General features: G+C 44.0%; 1 protein-coding gene across 1 annotated transcript in view; it reads left to right on the top strand.

The window, feature by feature from the left end:
* The first annotated feature begins 13,118 nt into the window (after window positions 1-13,118).
* CD47 (CD47 molecule) overlaps window positions 13,119-21,431 on the top strand; it is a 63,218-nt gene continuing 54,905 nt past the window's right edge. The window contains exon 1 of the mRNA XM_055568071.1: window positions 13,119-13,353. Coding sequence (XP_055424046.1) covers window positions 13,308-13,353 — 46 coding nt within the window. The 5' untranslated portion in view covers window positions 13,119-13,307. The remainder of the gene's footprint in view (window positions 13,354-21,431) is intronic.

Here is a 21,431-nt window from a genome sequence, read left to right as displayed (position 1 = left end):
ATCCCAGCAATAGCCTATTAAATTGAAGGTTGGATAATGACACTGCCCCTCAAAACTCTCTCACTCAGAGTAAAGGTTAAGTCTTTCAAGGTTCTGTGTGAACTGGACCTCATCCCCACCCTGCCCCATGATCTTTGGGCCTTATCCCTGCTATTCTCCCCCGTGCTCACTTTTGTCTGACCACACCCCCACACACACACACACCCCCACCCTTCCTCAAATTAGCCAGACAGATTCCTGATGCAGGATTTTGTATTTTTTTATTCTCCCCTCTGCTGGAAATGATTTCCTCATGGACACCTGTGGGGCTTCCTTACTCCTCACTCACTTTTTACTCAAGGGTCACCTTCAGTGAGCCATCTCTGACCATCTTATTTTAAATGGCGATTCCTCCCCAGCCCCTCACTGCTTTCTTCTTCTCCAGAGCTCCTATCAGCATTTAACCTACCACGCTTCCCTTATGCATTGTGTCTGTTGTCTCTCCCCACACCCCATACCCCTTCTCACTAAAATGCAAGCTCTTTAAGGTCTGTCCCATCTGCTGTTCTCATACACTCACAGTGGCTAGGCATGTACTAGATATTCAATAAATATTTGTGAATAGCTAAATAAACCCCTGGAAATAGTGATGCTACAGCAAATGTGAAATGTACCCGTGTATCAGCAAGGGTTTCTACAAACACACCTGCCTGGGAAAGAATCTCTAGGAGTAGCTGGCCTAAATGACCCAAGGACTTGGGGACCCACCTTATTTCCCATGCTCCTTTTTTTCATCTCATTTCTTACCATGTAATTAATGTCCTTATGCTATTCCTTGAGCCTATGGCTATAGTTTCTGTAGTATTTTCAGTCTCACTCTGTCTTCCCTGGTGGCTCAGATAGTAAAGAATCTGCCTGAAATTCAGGAAACCAGGGTTTAATCCCTGGGTTGGGAAGATCCCCTAGAGAAGTGAATGGCAACCCACTCCAGTATTCTTACCTGGAAAATCCCATGGACAGAGGAGCCTGGCAGGCTAGAATCTATGGGGTCACAGAGTTGGACGTGACTGAGAGGCTTTCACTTTCACTGTAGTCTTTTCCACCTATTGTTATTAAAACATATCTCTCTGGCTTCTATTACCCAAAGACTCTGGTCTGTTCTTTTCTAAGCTAATAAACTCATTAAAGCCCAAATATTAATGAATAATAATGTCTCTACCACCTAGAAAATAATTTGCATTTAAACAGCTTTCAGTGCCTGAATCCAAAGACGCCAGTGATGTGGGAATTCCCAGCAGGCAAATGGCCTGGGCCATTTGGGGTCGTCACAGAGAGGGCTCTAGAGCAAAATCAAATCCCAGCCCATGGGCAGCTGTCCACTTACCTCTATAGGGTGAATCCAGCTGTGTATATCCCCATAAAAGTGTGTGTGTGTGTGTGTGTGTGCATGTGCGCACACACACACAGATAGGCAGGGCATCAATTAGATGCACTGAGAATATCTTAACTTGCATGGAAACGAGCCTGTCACTTGTGATATATACCCACACTTACACATATTACTATCGATTCCTTCCCTTTGTGCTTTGATAGCTTTTCATCTAGCTTACAGTTCCACTGGCACAAAGCCACTTCTTGGGGAGGGAGAAGAAGCTGGATAAGCATAGACTTAACTCCCCAAAGAGGGGAGACGGGGAAAGGTGAGATGACTTTTAGAGCACAAACCACAAGCATGTTCAGTTGGCCTTCTGGGGCTGAATTTACCATGCTCCAAAACAGAGTGAGGGCTCTCAGGGTGGAAGGAGGAAGAGCATGAGAAACACAATCACAGAAAAGTCACAAAAAATAAAATTCCTAGTTCACAAGATTTTGTGCTGTGCCAGGAAACCAGCGGAGTTTCTCTGGCATTCCAGTACTGCCAACAAAATTAAGAGAACCATCCAAACAACTGGAGAGGAACATGAAAGCGAAAGTGAAGTCTCTCAGTCCTGTTCGACTCTTTGTGACCCCATGGACTGTAGTCTACCAGGCTCCTCTGTCCATGGGATTTTCCAGGCAATATTACTGGAGTGGATTGCCATTTCTTTCTCCAGGGGATCTTCCCGACCCGGGGATTGAACCCTGGTCTCCCGCATTGTAGACAGACGCTTTACCATCTGAGCCACCAGGGAACATACCCATTAGCAAATCTGACTGATTCATCTGTCCAGAGCCCTTCTCTTGCCTCCAGAGGCATACCCCCTGGACAAAAATGTCACTTACCCCTTAGTGATAGAGAGGGTTAAGACGCGCCCTGTGCCTTAGTTTACCAGAACCTGCTCCAGGTGGTCTAGCCAGTGTAGCTGTTGAACATGAACACCTCATTTTCTTTTGAATTACGATAGAGTATGATTTTTTTTCTCTCCTACTTTACATGCTGCCCTGTGGTACCTCTGAATTTGTCATCTGAAGTAACAGGTACTGATGCGTCCTTCCTCCAGGGAATCCCCCAATTTTAGTCACTTCATTTTCTAGGCAAAGAAGCACAATTATGTAACCATATGGAAATTTTCTGCATTTTCATCAAAATGGCATCTTGTATGTGGAAACTCAGAAGAGATTAGCACAGATTTCAGGTCCTAAGTACCCTGATGGACACACAGGAAAGGCCATTGGTAAACTACAACAAAACCAGTTTCTAAATTCACTCAGTATAGCACTAAAGAGATCCTCAAGCTACTTGGAAGTACACATCTGTTTCTTTCGGAAAGGGGCAGAGTATGAGCTCCTTCACCATGAGATATCAGAGAAAGCGTGCTCCCAAGGTGAGAGACACTTCTCTTGTGGGTGCTGTGATTCTTTCTTCAGGTCACCACCACAGCCTGCCTACACTTGTGACCTAATGCCTGGAGGCCGGGAGATAACCTGGGGCATTTTGCACTTGCTGTAGGCTACCTGCATTAGTAATCTAATAATCTATCTGCAGGGGATTCTCCACTATACTACATGTGGGACTTCCCACCAAATCAAAGGGGACAGAGGAGCTGATGATGTTTTTACCAAGATGGATGACCTCCTAGGCAGGCCACCTGACTTCTGAGATCAAGCCCTAAGCTGGTGGCTCTCAGATTCTCACATGCACCAGCACCTCCTTGAAGACTCCCCAAAACACAGATTCCTAGCCCTCAGACCAGAGTTTCTGGGGAAAGGTCCAAGAATTTGCATTTCAACCAGTTCCCAAGTGTTGCGGCAGCTGCTGATCCAGATACCAAGCTTGGGGAACCATCCTTCTAAGCACAGTGTTTTGATAACTTTTTCTTTTTCCTCCTGCTATTGGGGTTCATGGAACCTGTGATTGGGGGAAAGCAATAGAAATTTCAGCTGCAGCAGCAGGGGGCATGTGGTGCCTTCAAATCCAGGCTGCTATTCAAGACACACAGATAAGTGAGAGTAAAAGCACATGGAATTAGTCAACCTTTCTCATGATTCCAAATATATACATCTGTCTTGTCTGGCGGTCTGATCCTAGTTTATCCACTTCACTTTTAAAGCTCATCTGATGATAGTTTGAGTCTCTGATCCATGCCCGTAGCAATTAGGCCAGTATTAGAGAAAAGTAGGTTGGCATAAAAGTAGACCTAAGCAAACTTCACGAGGCACAAGAGTCTTGAGTCATTTTGTGTCATGGTTGTAGTAGGGCAGGGAAGAGCACACTGAGGGAGTCCTGGTTTTGGTGGAGAACAAAGGTTCCTCAGCAGACATTCCCAGCTGCTGCAGGTGGGGAACTCTTCTGAAACTGGAGGTGAGACTGTCAACCTGAAATGTACACAGTTCCTCTGCAGCTAATTTCAAAGAACACCCATGTGCTCTAGCCTTCATTCTTTTTTTTTTTTTTTCTTCTCTCTTTCTGGAAAACTTGCTCCTCTAAGGATACAAAAGGCTATCTTTAAAATCTTTCTCTTGAGACTTCCCTGGTGGCCCAGTACTTAAAGATACACCTTGCAATGCAGGGGGGATGTCATTTTGATCCCTGGTGGGGAACTAAGAACCCATGTGCTGCAGAGCAATTTAAGTCTGTGACTACTGAGCTCCAGAGCCTGTGTGTTGCAACTAGAGAGTTCTTGAGCTGGAATGAAGATTCTGTGTGCCACAACTAAGACACAACACAGCCAAATACATAAATAAAATATAAGATAAATAAATAAAATATAAGATAAATAAATAAAATATAAAATAAATAAATAAAATAAAACCTTTCTGTTTTTACACCTTGGCCCCCAAAGAGGAAGGATAAGCAGCAAAATGTTGCCAGTGGAGTTGGGACTAACAGGAACAGTGAGCCTGCAAAAGTCCTTTTGGGTAATGCCAGTATTCAGGGTGTTCTTTTTTAGGTGAGGTAGGGAATGGGGGAGCCGCATTAGTTGCTGGAAATATCTGTGAAGGGCTTGACGGTGTCATTAAACCCTTCAGATGTGATCCCTTCTGGAGAGATGACACATTTATTTCTATTCTTATTGTGCTTCCTTTGTAGATCAGCTGGGGCACCACTCTGCTGCATCTTCACTCCGGGACCCAGGCTGAGGGAGCAGCCACTGTCGGGAGGGCTGCTGATTGCCATGGGGAAGGGGAGGAGAGAGTGGCAAATCCCATGCTCAGATCTGACATGCTTTAATGGCTCTAGTGAGTTGACTAGTGCCTGTATGTGTGCTCAATCGTTCAGTCCTGTCTGACTCTTTGGGATCCCATGGTATCCCCTCCCAATTCATGTCCCCTCCCGGTACCTCAGAATGTGCCCTTATTCAGAAGTAAGGCCTTTTCATATGTATTCAGTTAAGAATCTGGAGATGACATCATACTAAATTTAGGTTGGGCCCTGAATCCAACAATTGGTGTCCTCATAAGAAGAGAGGACACAGACAGAGCAGAAGACCACATGAGGATGGAAGCAGAGGGTGACGTGTTGCCTCCAGTAGTGGCAGGGTCTACCAGAAGCTTTCCTGGTATCTCAGCTGGTAAAGAATCTGCCTGCAATGCACGAGACCCTGGTTCAATTTCTAGGTCAGGAAGTTCCATTGGAGAAAGGAAAGGCTACCCACTCCAGTATTCCAGCCTGGAGAATCCCATGGACTGTATAGTCCACGGGGTCACAAAGAGTCAGACACAACTGAGTGACTTTCACTTTCACCAGAAGCTAGGAAGAGGCAAGAGACGATTCTTCTCTAGAGCCATCAGAGGGAGTGTGGCTCTGCTGACACCTTGGCTTCAGACTTCTAGAATATATTTCTCTTGTTTTAAGCCCCCTCTTAATAGTAATTTCATAGGGCAGCCCTAGGAAACTAAGACTCTGGGCAAAGTCAGTCTCAGCCAATTTCAGGGGAATGGAGAGGGATAGTCTTGCTGTGTTGAATATTCTCTCTCAGACCAACTCTCCACCCTTTCATACTCTGCAGAGCCTGGAAAACGGAACTTCAAGAACTGCCTGCTCAGACCTCTCCCCCTGTGGATTCTGGCTGAGAATTGCCCATGGCAGGAATTCAGAGGATGGGAGTGAAGACTTACTCTGACACCTTTTTCTCTGCCAGGCTGATAGTGGCTGTGTTCCCCTATCAAAGGCCACCAGCTCTCGCCCAGAAGCCCTCCTTCAGTTTCACCTTTCTCTTTCTTATAATCGCTTCCTCCTCTTGCACCTCCAGACCTAGGGACCTGGGAGCAATAGCTATTGCTAGCTAAAAGCCCCTCTTCTTTCCTTGTCGGTTTCTTTTAATCCTACCCACATCCTTGTAAACTGTCCTTTAACCAGTCTCTTCTAAATCATTCATTTGAGTGTGCCACCTGTTTTCTGCTGATGCCCAGTGGATACACGTCTCTGGGACCCAGGAGAAGAACCGAAAACTTGGTGGACACAATGGTGACTACTTCACTAAGTTGAGAAACAGCACTAGCAAAACAATAGTGGGAACCACAGTGACGGTAACAGATCATACAATTGCTTTGCTTCCACTGTTCCTTTTCCCTAGCAGAGGAAGGGGTGTGAGCTCTGAAGCAACATTCAAGCTCCAATTCTACCATCTCTTACCTGTAATATAAACCTCTCTGAGCCTCAGTTTCTACACATTCACAATGGGTATAATCATGCTTTCCTTATTGGACTGTGATGAGGATTGAGGGACATAACTGGGAAAGAGCTTGACTGTGGTAGGCAGAATAATGCCTCCCAAAGATTTCAGTCCCTAATCGCTGGGAGTCGGTGACTACATTACTTTACATGGCAAAAGAGACTTTGTGGATATGATTAAGGTTACAGACCTTAAAATAGGGAGCTTATCCTGGATTACTGGAGGGGCCCAATCTAATCGCTTGAGCACTTTAAAGAAGAGGAAGGCAGAAGAGTTAGTCATAGAAATGTGGCAGAAGGTGAGAAGGCAGAAGAAGTATGACAACAGAAGAAGGATTTGGGGTACTGTTGCTAGTTCTGACATGTTTTGAGACTACGTGCAACTATTTGCAATGACCCCAAAGAGGTCTAGGTGCTAAAGAGCCCCCCTAAAAGGCAGCAGGCAAAGGACTGTGGACATTAGTCCTATAGCTACTGAATTCTGCCAACCATGGGAGTGATGCTGGAAACGGATTCTCCTCTAGTGCCTCCAGAAGTGAAAGGAGCCCAGTCAACACCTTGATCTTGGCCTTGTGAGACCAGAAGCCAAGAAATCAGCTGAGCCACTGGACTTCTGAACTACAGAACTGTGAGATAATAAATGGGTGTTGTTTTAAGTCCCTACATTTGTGGTAATTTGTTCTGGCAGCAATAGAATCTGCCTGCAATGCAAGAGGCTCAGAAGATGTGGGTTCAATCCCTGGGTTGATGAGATCCCCTGGAGGAGGAAATGGCAACCCACTCCAGTATTCTTGCCTGGAGAATCCCATGGATAGAGAAGCCTGGTAGGCTACCGTCCATGGGGTTGCAAAGAGTCGGACACGACTGAGCAGGCCCGCATCACCCTCAATGATAGAAAATGACACACTAGCGTGGAAATGTCTGGTACCTAAGGTGACCCCCTATATATATGTTCCCTGCCCTCAAAGAGGAGAGGTAGGCAAGATACAAGGGGCCTTCCCAGCATCCCAAATGTCATGTGCTCTTCAAGAAATAAGCCTGTGGCAATTTTGCAGCCTAATGTGGAGGCTGTCTTTCTCTAGCACTTTCCAGCTGTCATGAGGATGGGCCTCCTACAGGGGTAACCTCCAGCAGCAGCAGCAGGAAGAGCAGGACACGCTGTGCTTCCTTGTGACCCAAGCGAAACAAGCCTGTGCACCTCTGACACCTGCAGGGAAATTCACACCAGAGCAGGCTGTCATCTCTCTGGTAGGATATCTCTTACTGGAAACCTTTAGTCCTGCTACCATCCTCCTCCAGGGAGGCAGCTTCTATTTCCAGTATTCACGTCTAACTGAAACACCAGTGAGGAAAAAGATCATTTCCTGCTGCTGGAGCCTTCCTTCCAACTCTCTCACCAAATCCATTTCCCCAGCCATACATGGATATTTTTCAGCTGCCTAACGAACCAAACCCAGAGAATACAGACCCTCATTGCTACTCAGCTTTCTTCAACGACCAGGACTCCTATGCTTTCCTGGTGGCTCAGTAGGTAAAGAATCTGCCTGCAAAACAGGAGACCTGGGTTTGATCCCCAGGTTGAGAAGATCCCCTAGAGAAGGAAATGGTAACCCACTCCAGTATTCTTGCCTGGAGAATCCCATGGACAGAGGAGCCTTGTGAGCTACAGTCCATGGGGTCACAAGAGTCAGACATGACTTAGCAACTAAACCACCACCTGAGCTTTAATAACTGGGTCAAATTGAAGTAACATCCTAGGACACTGGGCCCTGAGCTAGGTGAGGGAGACAAGGGTTCCTCAGCATTCAATCACCAACACAGTGTGCAGAAGAGCAAGAGGATTAAGGACTTCCCACTGGGCACAGACATGTGCCTCTAGCTTAAGTCAAAATTGTAGACTGTTCACCAACTACATTGCTTTTTCAAGGCTCCAGATCAGCAGTTGGGGATCCTTTTGAAATACTTTTCACTGCCCTTCTAGGAGACCCATCTCACTATAAGAAGATTGTAATCCTAAGAGCTGATACTGATTGTGTGATTATTGTGTACACAGCTCTATGTAGCTATAAAAGTGTTATTAAATTCTCAAGGCAACTTGAAGAGTTAATTCCTATTATTTTTATCAGTTTGTCATCTAACTGTTAAAACGAGGAAAGGAAAAATAGGACTCAGAAAGATTATATAACTTGTCCAAGGTTGGCTGGTGGTACACGGCTGTAACTCACACTTAGGCTAATGTGTTTCAGTGTGCTATGGGGTGTTTCTGTACACACGCAGCACACTGAGTTCTCTTGATTGATTTAACACACACAGAACCCTTAGACCTCAACCAGGCACTGTGGCAGACCCTGGAGATACAAATAGACCCAGAAACGTTTCATTTTTTTCATTGATAGCATGATAGAAGAGGACAGGTATATAGAAATATATATTGACACATTTTACTGTGTCATGAACACAACTGTTTCATGCCGCAATGTTTATTGAGGCATGAACAAATAGAAGAGGTTATTAGACCTTAAAAGTGGCAGAGAGAGTTAAGAGAAAAGGGAAAAATAAGGTTGAGAAAAGCTACTTAGAGGAGGTAAAATTTGGTCTTAGTCTTGAAGGATGAGTTGGAATTCTTTGGCTTGAAGAGAGAAGGAAAAAAAATGTGGGGGAGGACACATGAGGCAGAGGGAACAGCATGACTGAAACACGGAAGCTTGAAAATAGAATAGTCCCAGCAAGGAAAAGTCCACTGTTACGAGTGTAAAGCGCTTGACCGGGGCATGAAAATTAGCTAGGAGCACATTGGCCAGAATTGTTAAAAATACAAGAATCTTCATTACAAATAGCTCCCCCTCTCAAATTATATTCAGAAACACTAAGAGAGATAATATTCATCATGTACGGCAACTAACTTGATGACTGATAAGCCCCAAAATGGAACTTAATGGTGATAAAAGCCTCTGATGTACCAGACAAGCATCAGGGTTAGCTCATTAGTGCAGTTCATGGAGCATCCCCTTTTGATGGGTACTTTGCCAGACAATCATAGAAAATAGAGTTCCTGGCCTTGAGAGGTTATTGATCATTCTTTCGTTCATCATTTTAATGATCGATTTTTGATTACCTCTTGTGTGCCAGGCAGTGGGGCTAGCAGAGAACAAGACTCATGTGGCCTCTCCCCTCATTGGGCTTAGGAAGGAGTTACTATTGAACAGGAAGAAAGCAACACAAACAGGTATTTTTTAATATAACAAAGTAACTGATATGTACCAAACAACAGAAAATACGGAGAAGGGGCCCTGAACTTACAGTGGGGGAATCCTGGGCTTTGGTCTGCTGTGGGATCATTTGATGTAGGTTCACTTACATAAAAAGATGTATCTAGCCCTCCACAAATTATAGGCCTTGCACAGTTAGGCAGGTACCGTTCTGAGCTAACTCTCCAAAGTATCAAGGATCAAGTATGGCACACCAACATGGGAACAAAAAAAGTTCTAGTTGAATGAAAAATTGTAGTAAGGACATAACTGTATCAACACAAATTTTTAGATAATATCCTAACAATATGGGCCATGTGGTAGGATGTAGGTATAGTTTGGGGAGGAAGATAAAAGTAGATATACTGTTAAGATAGAAAGTGAAAGAAAGGGGAACTGACCATGAATTGAGAAGGGAAGCTTGTGAACATTTTCGCTGGCCTTGGAGTCAGACTAACCACCATCCCCTCCCTGAGCACAGTTCACCTTCCTTATTTGTAAGGGTAATGATGATGAGAAAGGGTAGCAATTGTTTGGGTTTGTGAGTTTATTTACCTACGAAGGGGAAACTATAACATCTTTGATGTTACAGAGTGAAAAGAAAAAGTAGGAAAAAGAAGGCAAGTGAGTTAGACACAAAGGATCATAGACAACGTGCTCATCATCCCTCTTTCCTTTTGCTTCTTTGTCACTGAAATGAAGATCATAAAACCCATTCCAAGGTTCTTGTGAAGATTTAGGTAATATACCTAATGTGTATTACTTCTGTTCAAAACATTCTATGCATTATTCTTTTGCTTTCTATCCAAGAAAACTCCTTATGTAAAGATAAGATGAGCTCAAAATCCACCCCCCCACCTCAAAATGCTTGCAAATGTTAAAAGGGAATGTTAAAATGTTAAATATGAGGTGCTTAGATACTAGAGACAGGAGCCCAAGGTTATCTCAAAGAGAAAATCATCAAACTTAGGTAGGTTGCTTTGGATCATCTCTCCCGGAACAGGCCTCCTCATGCCCCACCATCAAAACATATCCTGGTCAGATTCCCAAAGCAGAAGTGGTCACCCAGGTGGCCTCTCATTCACCTGACTTAAGCTATTCCATTTTCTTCACAAACTACCTTAAGCACATGACGTCAGCAGTTCCCACAATAAAACAGAGCATCACTGATCTCCACCTCTGAAGGTTAGGGACAGTTCTTCCCAGTCATTCTTTAGTTTTAGGGGGGTTGGTGGATCTCAGGGACAGCTGACAGCCTTATTTAGCCAACCAGCTGCTCTGTGATACACAATGTCCCGAATGCTCAAAGTCTGATGGATGATTCTTTTGTATCCACAGAAGCAGCAGTTGGAGGAGAGTCCATCAGTCCCTTTGGTAGCCTCAGGGTGTCAAAGCTGTCATTCAAATCATTACCATCATAATTATTAACCATTGTTTTAGTAAGATATCTGCCAGGCAATTGTTTTTTCTTTCTTTCATTCTTTTTTTAATCATTAAAAAACAATCAAATTTCACTGGAGCAATGCTTGCCTCAAGTCACATCTACATGTTTATTAAAACCCCTTCTGTTTGCCTAGTTCAACAGGAAGTCTTGGAGAAGGGAATACTTAATATATCCTCTCTGACTGTAAAAAATGGATAATGCTGTGGGGAAGAGATTTACACCCACACACACACAAAAATCGAAGGGAAAGTTATGCAGTATATATAACACAATGCTACAGAAGGTCAGAGAGTGGTAATTTTATTTCCTGGATTTTATTACTATGGGGATGCAATGAAAGAGACACCATGGGTAGAGGATTTGGAGGACTGGAATATTGTGGTGGGAAGATTTTTTGTTTTCCACCAGGTGAGTGAAAAACAACCAAGGGAGCAGTGGATATTGAGAAATGGAATACTTCCTACCAGGTTGGTACACAAGATGTCACAATCATCAGTGATTGCACCCATCCAGGGTGAGCAGGTGAGCCCTAAGGGAACTTAGGTAGAAGAATACCTGCTATCTAGTAGCCAGTAGACTATAGCCAAACTCTATTATGAGCCCTGGGGAAAGGAAGCTCAAGAATGAAAACACAGGATGCTGGCCCCAGATAGCTATGATGCCTATAAAAGGAATGATTTCAGTGAGCCCAGACTCTTGCATTTTCCCATACACAGTTGTTATGGTTTAGTCACTAAGTTGTGTCTGACTCTTTGCTACCCAACCCCAGGGACTGCAGCCCAGCAGGTTCTTTTGTCCATGGAATTTCCCAGGCAAGAATACTGGAAACCAGTTGCCATTTCCTTCTCCAGGGGATCTTCCCCATCCACTGATCAAAACCATAGATTGCACTCCAGTCTCCTGCATTGGTAGGAAAATTCTTTTTTTTTTTTTTTTTTTTTGGTAGGAAAATTCTTTACCTCTGAACCACCAGGGAAAAGTGGTCCCTTCCATACATAGAAAAGTACTAAATTCCTTAACTTGGGATATCTGGATTTCTTTAACTAACAATAACCTTCTCATGTTCAGACTACCTGCCCTTTGTTGCAAAGCTTCTATGTAACCTGGCTCCTTCCCCCTCGCCTCTTTGGAGTTCTCTCAGGGTTACTTGAGAGGTTCCCTCCCTGGCTTACCTTCTAAAAATGTCTGCTGAATAAAACCTAACCCTCAACATTTAGATTGCATGTAATTTTTAAGTTGACAATATGCACGCCAATACAGTAGTCACCAAGCATGACTTTTCAGCAAGCATTTTCATCATTTTGGGTAAATGTTAAAGGGAGTTCTAAAAGGGAATTTGCTTCTGTATAAATGATGTGGTCTGTGTGATTCAGAGAGCTAATCAAAGACCTTGTCCACAGTGTGGCTTGGAGACACACTTTGAACCCATTAAGCAAGGTAAACTCAAACAGCATAGAAGAGGGACCACTGCGAGGGAACTAACCAGGCCCAATGACTTTGCAGGAAGGGGCATCGTGGATACTTCTGCTAACCGTTGCGACCACCCCTGATGGTTGCTAGGGTTTCAGTATCAGGACTTACAGACTGAACAACAACAAAGTGTTCACCACCACGAAAGGAACTTGAGTAATCCCCTTCAAAGGTTGAAAACACAACAGAACTAGGCGAGAAAAAGAACGGAGGATCTGAGAGCGGCCGAGAAAACCAAAGCAGACGGGACGCGGAGAACCCCGGAAGGCCCGACAGCCCACGAGCAGCGAGTGGAAGTTCCCAGAGGACACGCGACCGCCTGCGACCTGTCCTAGGCGTGGTCCCTCCGGGCTCGCTGCCGGCGGGGGGAAAGTTGAGATGCCCCCACGTGGTGTACGCTCCCACTGCAGGCGGCGGAGCTTTGGGGGAAATGGAGAGGGGTGAGAAGTGTGGAGCCGCGGAGGTCCCATCGCGCGGGAGGACGTTGGATGAAGGGAGAGGCGAGCCATTGTGGGCTCCAGAGGGAAGTGGGCTTCGAGGTAGCGCCTCGGAGCAGCGCCTGGGGAGGGGGTTCCTGAAGCGTGAGTCTGGGCGTGAACGCAGGAGAGGACCAGTTGAGATAAGATAGGGGGTCCCCAGGGACATAAAAGGGAACAGCAGACAGGGACAGGTCCAGTGAGGTCCCGGGTGAGCGGGAGAACACACACTCAGCCTCCAGCGGGTGGGGGGTGAAGGGCGGTGTGTGGACATTGACGTGAGAGGAGGCGGCCGGGGGCCGCGGGGCGTGACGGGGAAGCGCCGCGCGCGCCACCGCCAGGGAGCAGACGGGAGCGGGAACTAGAGCTGCGAGTCTGGAGGGCGCGGCGTCAACAGCCACCGAGGCGGGGCGGAGGCGAGGCGAGTGCGCGTGCGCGGCCCGCGCGGGCGGGAGCGCGCGCGCGCGCCCAGCCAGGCAGCCTGGGCAGCGGGTCCTGCCTGTGACAGGAGGTGGCGGCGGGTCCTCTCTGTGTCTGCTGCGGCGCCTGCTCTAGACGCCTGCGGCGGCTGCGGCGACCCAGCGGCGGGCGCGGAGATGTGGTCCCTGGTAGTGGTTCTGCTGCTGGGCTCGGTGCGCTGCGGTGAGTGGTCACTAGCTCTTGGTTCTCTACAGCTTGTGTCTAGGCTCCCCCGCGTGTGTGTGGGCTGCGTCCCGGCTGGCCCGGCGGCTCCCTGAAGAGGGTGGCCGGGGCGCGGGACGAGCGGGCCCTTGCACGGGTGCAAGGCCCCGGGTGCGGACGCGGTAGGGCCCAGCGGGTAATCGGCACCCCCTTCCTTTCTTCCTTTCCCTCCTCTTCCTCTTACCCCTGGGTGAGAGCGGGGCACATCCTCCCCTGTTTGTCACCACCGAGGAAGACTCCAACCGTGCACCTCGCGCAAAAATTAGCTCTGAAGAGAAGGGGCACGATCGGAGGCGAGGGGTTGGCAGCTGTTAGGGTACCCGTCCCTCCCCGTGCTTTAAACGTTTTGGGGGTTGAAGGAAGGAGAGTAGGAGGGCCCCAGCCTCTTGTGATGCAAGTACGCATTTTGGCAAAGTCTGCTAGAAGGGGTTTCCTCCGTTTGCCCTCCCACACGAACATAGGAGTTAAGAGGACGTAAAGGACACAATTAAGTTTCATTTCCAACCCAGCGTTTAATCAGAAGATTCTCTGGCTTTTTTTTTTTTTTTTTTTTTAACCCTAGGAATATAGCTTACTGGGTGGAAACTCTACCCCCACGCCCCACCACCATCAACCACTTCAATACGCGTTCTAAATTGCGCGTTCAAGTTTTCCTACATTATTTAGGGGAACCGTTTTAAAAGTAATCCAGATTTCGCTTCAAGTATGAAGATAGTAACCTCTAGTCAAAACACATTTGCGGTAGAGTGGGATTTGGTGTCTTTCAACGCCAAAGACATTTTGGCCCCCCAAGCTTTTGGAATCCATTTCGCTTTTTTAGAACGTGTGCTTCGCCTGTAAAAACTGAGGAAGGAATAGGAATTTTCGTGGCTCTATAGTGCCTGTCATGCTTCATATCTATACATTCTGTTGTGAACTTTTTGTAAAATTCAGAATTGAGTTAGAGTAGTAGTATCAAGCAGTTGTTACATTTAATTCTGGAATGCTAAATTAATTAGATTTTAAATGGGTTATTACCCTCCCTCTACCATTTGTGAAGGCTTGTGACTTCAAGCTGTTTACAAAATGCCCTTATGTCCCGACTTAGCTTCTTTCCCTTCTGTGAAACCTCCTGGGATGTTGGAGCTCTTAATAATCAATCTCTGTTATCTAAAGGGTTGATACTAGGTAAGGTAGTGTTTTCTGTTATCATCCTTAACATCTTGTTTCCCGTTACCATCATAGCTCAGATAATACTGCTTTCAGAAACCTGTTGTATGATCGGAAAGCCTTATACTGAACCCGGTAATGAATTTTTAATAAAATATTACTAAATCAGACCGGTGGTCTCAAAGCTAGTTTGAAGCATAAAAAAATGTGAATCATGCACTGTTTTAAAAACAAGGGTCCTATTTTCAAGTAGATTAGAAAGAACTGCTAGAATGGTACTTTTGAGGATAGAAATGGTTAGGCCTCCTTTAGTAATAGGTATGATCACGTATGATTAGCTTTCATTTACATACAATATTAATATGCTCAAGTCCCTACAGAGTCTTAGAATTCAGAATTTATGGTCTTTTATTGTACTTAGTTAATAATGACCTAAGAAACAAAACAAAACAGAGATATTATACATTTGAGTTGTTAAGTGTTGAATATAAAACAGGAAGGGATAGTGTTTGTCATAAGCTATAATGTATTTTTGTGCATGTGTGTTTAATATGTAGTTTTAAAAGAGCATGTAGGAAGAAATGTTACATTTCAGAACACAAGTACTTGTAAACCCAAGTATTTGGAAGGCTGAATTTAGATTCTCAAATGAGTAAGGAAGTCATGGATTTGTATGTTTATTTGTACTCAGGTTTGATTTTGCTTTCGGTTTCATTTATAAATGATTGGTGGTCAAAGGCTATTTCCTGGTAGCCACTACAGATTCAGTTGATCTTTACAGTAAAGAAAGTTATTTAAAATGCCCATTCCTTTTAATTACAGGCAAAATACAGTTTTCTGTATTGGTTTACAAGATACAGAATGAATTATTACTATTCTCCTTTCCTCCTCCCTCCTCCATATGTCCAATTATATGTTGTTTGAAAGCACATCATCAGTTTCAGTGATATTCACTAACTGGTAAATAAAAGGTTACTCAGATAATGACACTGATAGGAACCGTCTTTTCAGCGGTTGAATGATTTTTCTTTATTTAAAGTGAGTTTTTAGAATCACGGGTACACATGATTTTAAAGCATTTTTATTGTCTAAGTCTAGTAGTAATTTAGTTGGCTTAAACAAAAATGTTTTCTTTTCTCCTAACAGATACATTACTTTGAACCACAATTTGCCATTTTAAGGAAGTAAATGCCTCTTTAAATGTACTTATTTCCGGGGCCGCCCAGCAGTCTAGAGGCAGGGTGCTAAAGCATCGAGCTAAGTGCCTACTATTAGGACACTTGCTTATGCTGTCATCTGTATTTTGGCAGATGTTTTATGTTTGCCACTGAGTTGTTAATGAAGATTTGAAAGGCCAGGTTCTAAAATAGAGAAATAGGTGGTTTCCCCAAAATTGATAAACATTGTAAATCCAAAATGCATTATTAAAACTAAGTTTGCATTCCTTAATATTAAATCAACTCTAGCTAGAATAGGCGTCATTTTTTTAAATACATTCATCTTCTTTTAGAGACATAGTTTTCATGTAACCATTTTACCCCTCTTTTAGCTTATTTTGCTGTCATACCTTTTTATACAAGAAAAAAATTTCTGTATCTTGTGGCTCAGCCTAATATAATACACTCTTGGGCTGTGAGAAAGCAAATTTCACTCTGTGTACTAGTGCTGATATTTCTTCTATGATAAAAGAACAAGAATGATAGTGTAGAATCAGTTTTGCTAAACACATTGTAGTACTAAAGTGAAAAAAATGTATAGAGCACTCAGGAAATTTGATTGTGATATACCTAGACTAAGACAGTAGAGTCTGGATTTTCATTCTCTGTGGTTACATGGAGTTGAAACAGGAATTAGAAGCTGCACCCTGCTCTGAATATTTTATTCCATCTCCATGATGTGTGTGTGCTCAGTTGCTCATTTGTGTCCTACTCTTTGCGACCCTATGGACTGTAGTCTACCAGGTTCCTCCATCCATGGGAATTTTCAGGCAAGAATACTGGAGTGGATTGCTATTTCCTCCTCCAGGGCATCTTCCAGACCCAGGGATTGAACCCTCATCTCCTGTGTCTTCTGCATTGCAGGTCGATTACTTAACACTGAGCCATCAGAATCTGGCCAATCCCAGGGTTTGAGATTTAAATTCGGATTTAAATTAAGTGCATATTTGAACTTAATGGCTCAAATGGTAAAGAATCTGCCTGCAATGTGGGAGACCTGGGTTCAGTCCCTGGTTTGGGAAGATCCCCTGGAGAAGGGAATGGCAGTCCACTCCGGTATTCTTGCCTGGAGAATTGCATAGACAGAGGAGCCTGTTGGCGTTGCAAAAAGTCAGACATGACTGAGCGACTCACACACACACACACACACACACACACACACACACAAGTTAAACAGTAAGTCAAGGGATTGGGGAAGTGCAGGGCCTGTCAACATTGCTTATTCTGTTTCAAGTAAGTATGAACCCATGTTATGCTTTAAGCATTTGCAAGGCCTTCTTGGGCATACAGACAAATTTCAGACTGTATGCCTCTTAATAACTTAAATGTAGTTTATAAAGAGAAGGGATTTTTTTGTTTTTATACCTCAATAGTACTTAATATATTTTAAGTGCTTGAAAAGGCTGTAATTGTGGATGTTACTGCCTTTAAACTGCCCTGGGCCTTATAACTCTAAGTTGACTACTTCTGTTCTTATAGGGACCATTTAAAACCCCAGTGGGAGATCAGTTTGAGTCAGAACCAAACACCTGTGGACACCTGCCTTTTTAAAAACCTGACTTTATTTGGTCTCTGTTGAGGAGAGATCTGACTAAATCCTAGCTTTGACCCTAAATTTAACCTGATTCAGTTTGAGACTCCAGTTCTTCATACCAGAACCCAAGCCTGATGGCAGAAATTAGATGGATTCATTTCTAGCAAGTGTCTTGACTCATGAGCTTTGCTTCATTTACCTTAGTGACTGCTGGGGCTTCTTACCCCATTCCTGATCATCCATCCTGAACAAATAATTAACTTCCTACTCTGCTGCAGAAAATAGTGATGTGTGGTGTGGACTCTTTCAACTTCCCACCCACCATTACTAAACTTGTCTGTAATATCTTAGACAACATTCATTTCATTCTCCTCCTTCACCCAGTGTCGGAAGTGCCCCTATTCACCTTTCCAAGGAAGGACCCCCCCTGTCTACAGGTCTTGCACTTCCACCATTTTGGAGACCTGCCTGATCACCTTAATCCTTCAGTCTTGTACCTTAGATCTTTCCCTCTTCATTGATTCCTTCATCTTAGTTTGAAGACATGCTCAAGTTTGACTCCATATTAAAAACAAACAAGAAGAGCGGTTCCATGCTCTTTCCATTATTGCCTTCTTTCTCTGCTCTCTTGTGTGTGTTACTCAGTCAGTTGTGTCCAACTCTGCAACCCCACGGACTGTAGCCCACCAGCCTCCTCTGTCCATGGGATTCTCCAGGCAAGAATACTGGAGTGGGTTGCCGTTCCCTTCTCCAGGGGATCTTCCTGATCTAGGGATAGAACCTGGGTCTCCCACATTGCAGGCAGCATCTGAGCCAGCAGGGAAGCCCACAAAAGTGAAAGTGAAAGTCGTTCAGTCCTTTGCGACGCCATGGACTAAACAGTCCATGGAATTCTCCAGGCCAGAATACTGGAGTGGGTAGCCTTTCCCTTCTCCAGGGGATCTTTCCAACCCTGGTCTCCCGCATTGCAGGCGGATTCTTTACCAGCTGAGCCACGAAGGAAGCCTGCTTTCTTATGCTGCCAAATTTATTCATAGAGAATCACTGCCTCTTCTTTCTCCCCTCCCCTTCACTTCCCAAACACAGTCTGACTCCAGTCCCTCGTCTGCTGACATCGCTGCAGATAAAGAAGCTAAGAATGAAAATTTAAATCTAGAGGTTTCTTTTTTTTTTACTCACCCTGCTTAACATCTATTTTGTCCATAGTTAAGACCCTTCCATTGTGTCTGCAGTGGTGTTATTTGCTGCCTCACCTACTTCACCTCTTTTCTCACATCCTTAGTTTGTTCCTTTTTAACTATTTGCTCCATAAATATTGATATTCCCCAGCATTTTATTCTCTGGTACCTGCTCTGTTTGCAGGGACTCTCTGAGTGATCTTGTTTATGCTCACAGTTTCAGTTACCAGCTATATTCTTGGTAATTCCCAAGTCTCTGTAGCCCAGACCTTTCTTCTTAAATCCACATTGACATATCCTGGGATCTACTGGACATCTCCATTTCAGTGTGCCACTGGTACTTTTAATACTCAGACTATTGAATATTGAAAGAATATTTACTGCTGAATCTCCTAAGTATCTTTACTGTATAGTTAATCCACAATCTAAATAGTTATACATACCATTTTAGTTAATAACTGTAATTCTTCTTGCTTCTTCTCCTTTACCTCTCACATCTGACTTAGTCCGTTTGCTTTTTTTGTTCTTTCACTATTATTTTTGGCCTTCTCTTCACTTGTCATTTTCCTGGATTATTGCAGCCATCTTTTAATGAATCTCCTTTCCCAAAGCTCTTCCTGTCCTCAATTCACCCTTCATACTGCTGTGTTATTGTTATTTTTTTAATGTCATTAAGTCTGAGTGGTTTGCCATTACTTAGGTTATCAGCTCCAGACTTCCCACAATGACATTCAAGGAAGCCTTTACAGTAAGTCTTAATCATCTTTTCCAGCCCCTTTTCCTGGAGTTCACTTGAATAATCATTGCCCTTCGGGTATTCTTTCTGTATTCCTCTGTACTTGTTATGGCCTGAAAAGCCCTTCCTTTTCTAGGACATTGCAACTCATCCAGTTTAAACACCGCCCGGTAGGAGGAGCATTCTTAGAGATGTCAAGTGATTTTAAAGGAACTGTTCCATCCAATCTGCATCCAACTTGGTTTAGATTTTTCATTAAAATATGTAGCCTCATAATACTACAATTAGGGCTATAGAAGTAAGAAACATTGGAGGAGTCTCTTGAAATAAGGAAGAGGAATGAATCTTCCCTGATATGATATTTAGATTTTCTTTTCATGGGATTCATACTTTAAATTTTTACATTCAGGAGGAATGTATTGAGCCCTACTGGCTGGACCCTGAATTAGATCCACAGGATATCAAATGAATACATTGTCCTTGTGTTTCTACCTTTTTATCCTAATGGAGAAATCAGTAGAGTAAAACAGTAGTTACAAAATTTGGAACTGAGCAACAGCGCTTGAACGGGGGGAATAGGAGCAGTACGGAGGGAAGAATAGAGTTGAGTAGTAGCAATGATGGGGACTGGGTTGAACATCTCAGCTGTGCCTTCAGGAAGAGCCAAAGTTAGTGAATTGTAGCTGCCATTTATTGAACGTTTGCTGTGTAAGTGAAAGGCATTGCAGCAGGAACTCCATGTTCATTATCTCGTTAAATCTCAACAAAATCTCTATGAGGTGTACATGATCACTGGTCACATTTTATAGGTGAGGAAACTGAGATACAGAAATTAAGTAACTTGCCTAAGGTTATACACCTAGGAAGTGCTAAGTCTTGAGCCAAGTGTGTGCTCTTACTTGTACCTCCAGTGAAAGGTATGGGCCTCCTTAGGCTGGGTAACAGCTTGTATGAGTGGGGAAAGGCCTGGAGATGAGAGTACATTTGCATATCTGGGAATTGCTAGGTCATTATGATTGAAGCTTACTTGGGAAATAAGAGAGTGTAGGAGGTGAGGATGGACAGGATCCTGAAGGACTTGGTTTGTATTCCATGATAATGCACTTGAATTTAGCCTGAAAGTGGGGGAAGGGGTGCTGTTAAAGTATATTAGGCAAAGGAGTGCACATTTGTGTTTGGAACAGTTATTTTGGGAACTGTGCAAAATGCATGTCTGGGATGGGGAAACTTTGAGGCTGAAGGCAGGGAGCTAGTTAGGGGTTGCAGCAATAGTTCAAGGCAGAAATGATGAATGTCTAGTTAATTCATATAGCAGACATTGGATTTAGGAGCAGTTACATAGGTTGAGCCTACCCAGAACTCGCCTGGCTGAGGAGAGGGCAGAATCTAGCATGATTCTTCTCTAGGTCTGCTTGACTGCTAGATAATAAAAAGTACTTTAGGGAGGTGAGGATTTGGGATGAATGTAGGCAGAAAGTAGATAGATTTTTGTTCATGTTGACTCTGAAGTAACTGTAGTATATCCAAGTGGAAACACATAGTACATGGTTGTCTTCTCAAGCTCTGCAGCTAAGGAGAAAGGCGGAACCTAGTTAATAAAATGTGTGGGTAGTTAAAACCTGGAGTTAGGGAGAATGCTGGAGTGGGGAGGGGTGGGGGTCAGGGCTTGGTAGGAAGTCCTTAGCAACCTAATATGTATTGTGAGTCAAGGAATAGATTTCAGTAAAGCAAGCAAGCTGCTATGAGGTGGAGAAAGCACTAGGAGGAAATTCAGAGATACAGAAGCCAAGAGACAAGAAAGGGGCTCCCCACAGGCTCAAGAACTGTAGAGAAGTCAAAATGGAGAGCGAACCATGTGCATTCCATTTTCATGGGATGATTGGCGACGTTGGCAAGAGCCGTTGTAGTGAAGAAGGCAAGGTGGAGGCCAGGTAGCAGGGATGTAGGAAGTAAGAGATGAAGAAATGCATTTAGATTATCTTTCTAGATGCTAGGAAAGAGAGAGACAAGTACAAAGGATTTTTTTTTCAATTGGCTGATATTCAAGTATTTTAAAAAGATTTTAAAAACTTATTGTAAATGAACTTGGGGGATGTCACAGGATGGTAAACAACTAGGGGAAGTCCTTGATATTGATGAGCATGGAGACAGAAATGGAAACTAGCTCTCAAGTGAAGGAGTTCATTTCTGAAGTGGAAGAAGTGAGGGGAAGCGAGGTGTGGATA

This window comes from Bubalus kerabau, chromosome 2 (assembly GCF_029407905.1).
Source record: "Bubalus kerabau isolate K-KA32 ecotype Philippines breed swamp buffalo chromosome 2, PCC_UOA_SB_1v2, whole genome shotgun sequence".
NCBI lineage: Eukaryota > Metazoa > Chordata > Mammalia > Artiodactyla > Bovidae > Bubalus > Bubalus kerabau.
Note: the sequence above shows the minus strand (reverse complement) of the source record. Positions and strands in the feature narration are given on the sequence as shown.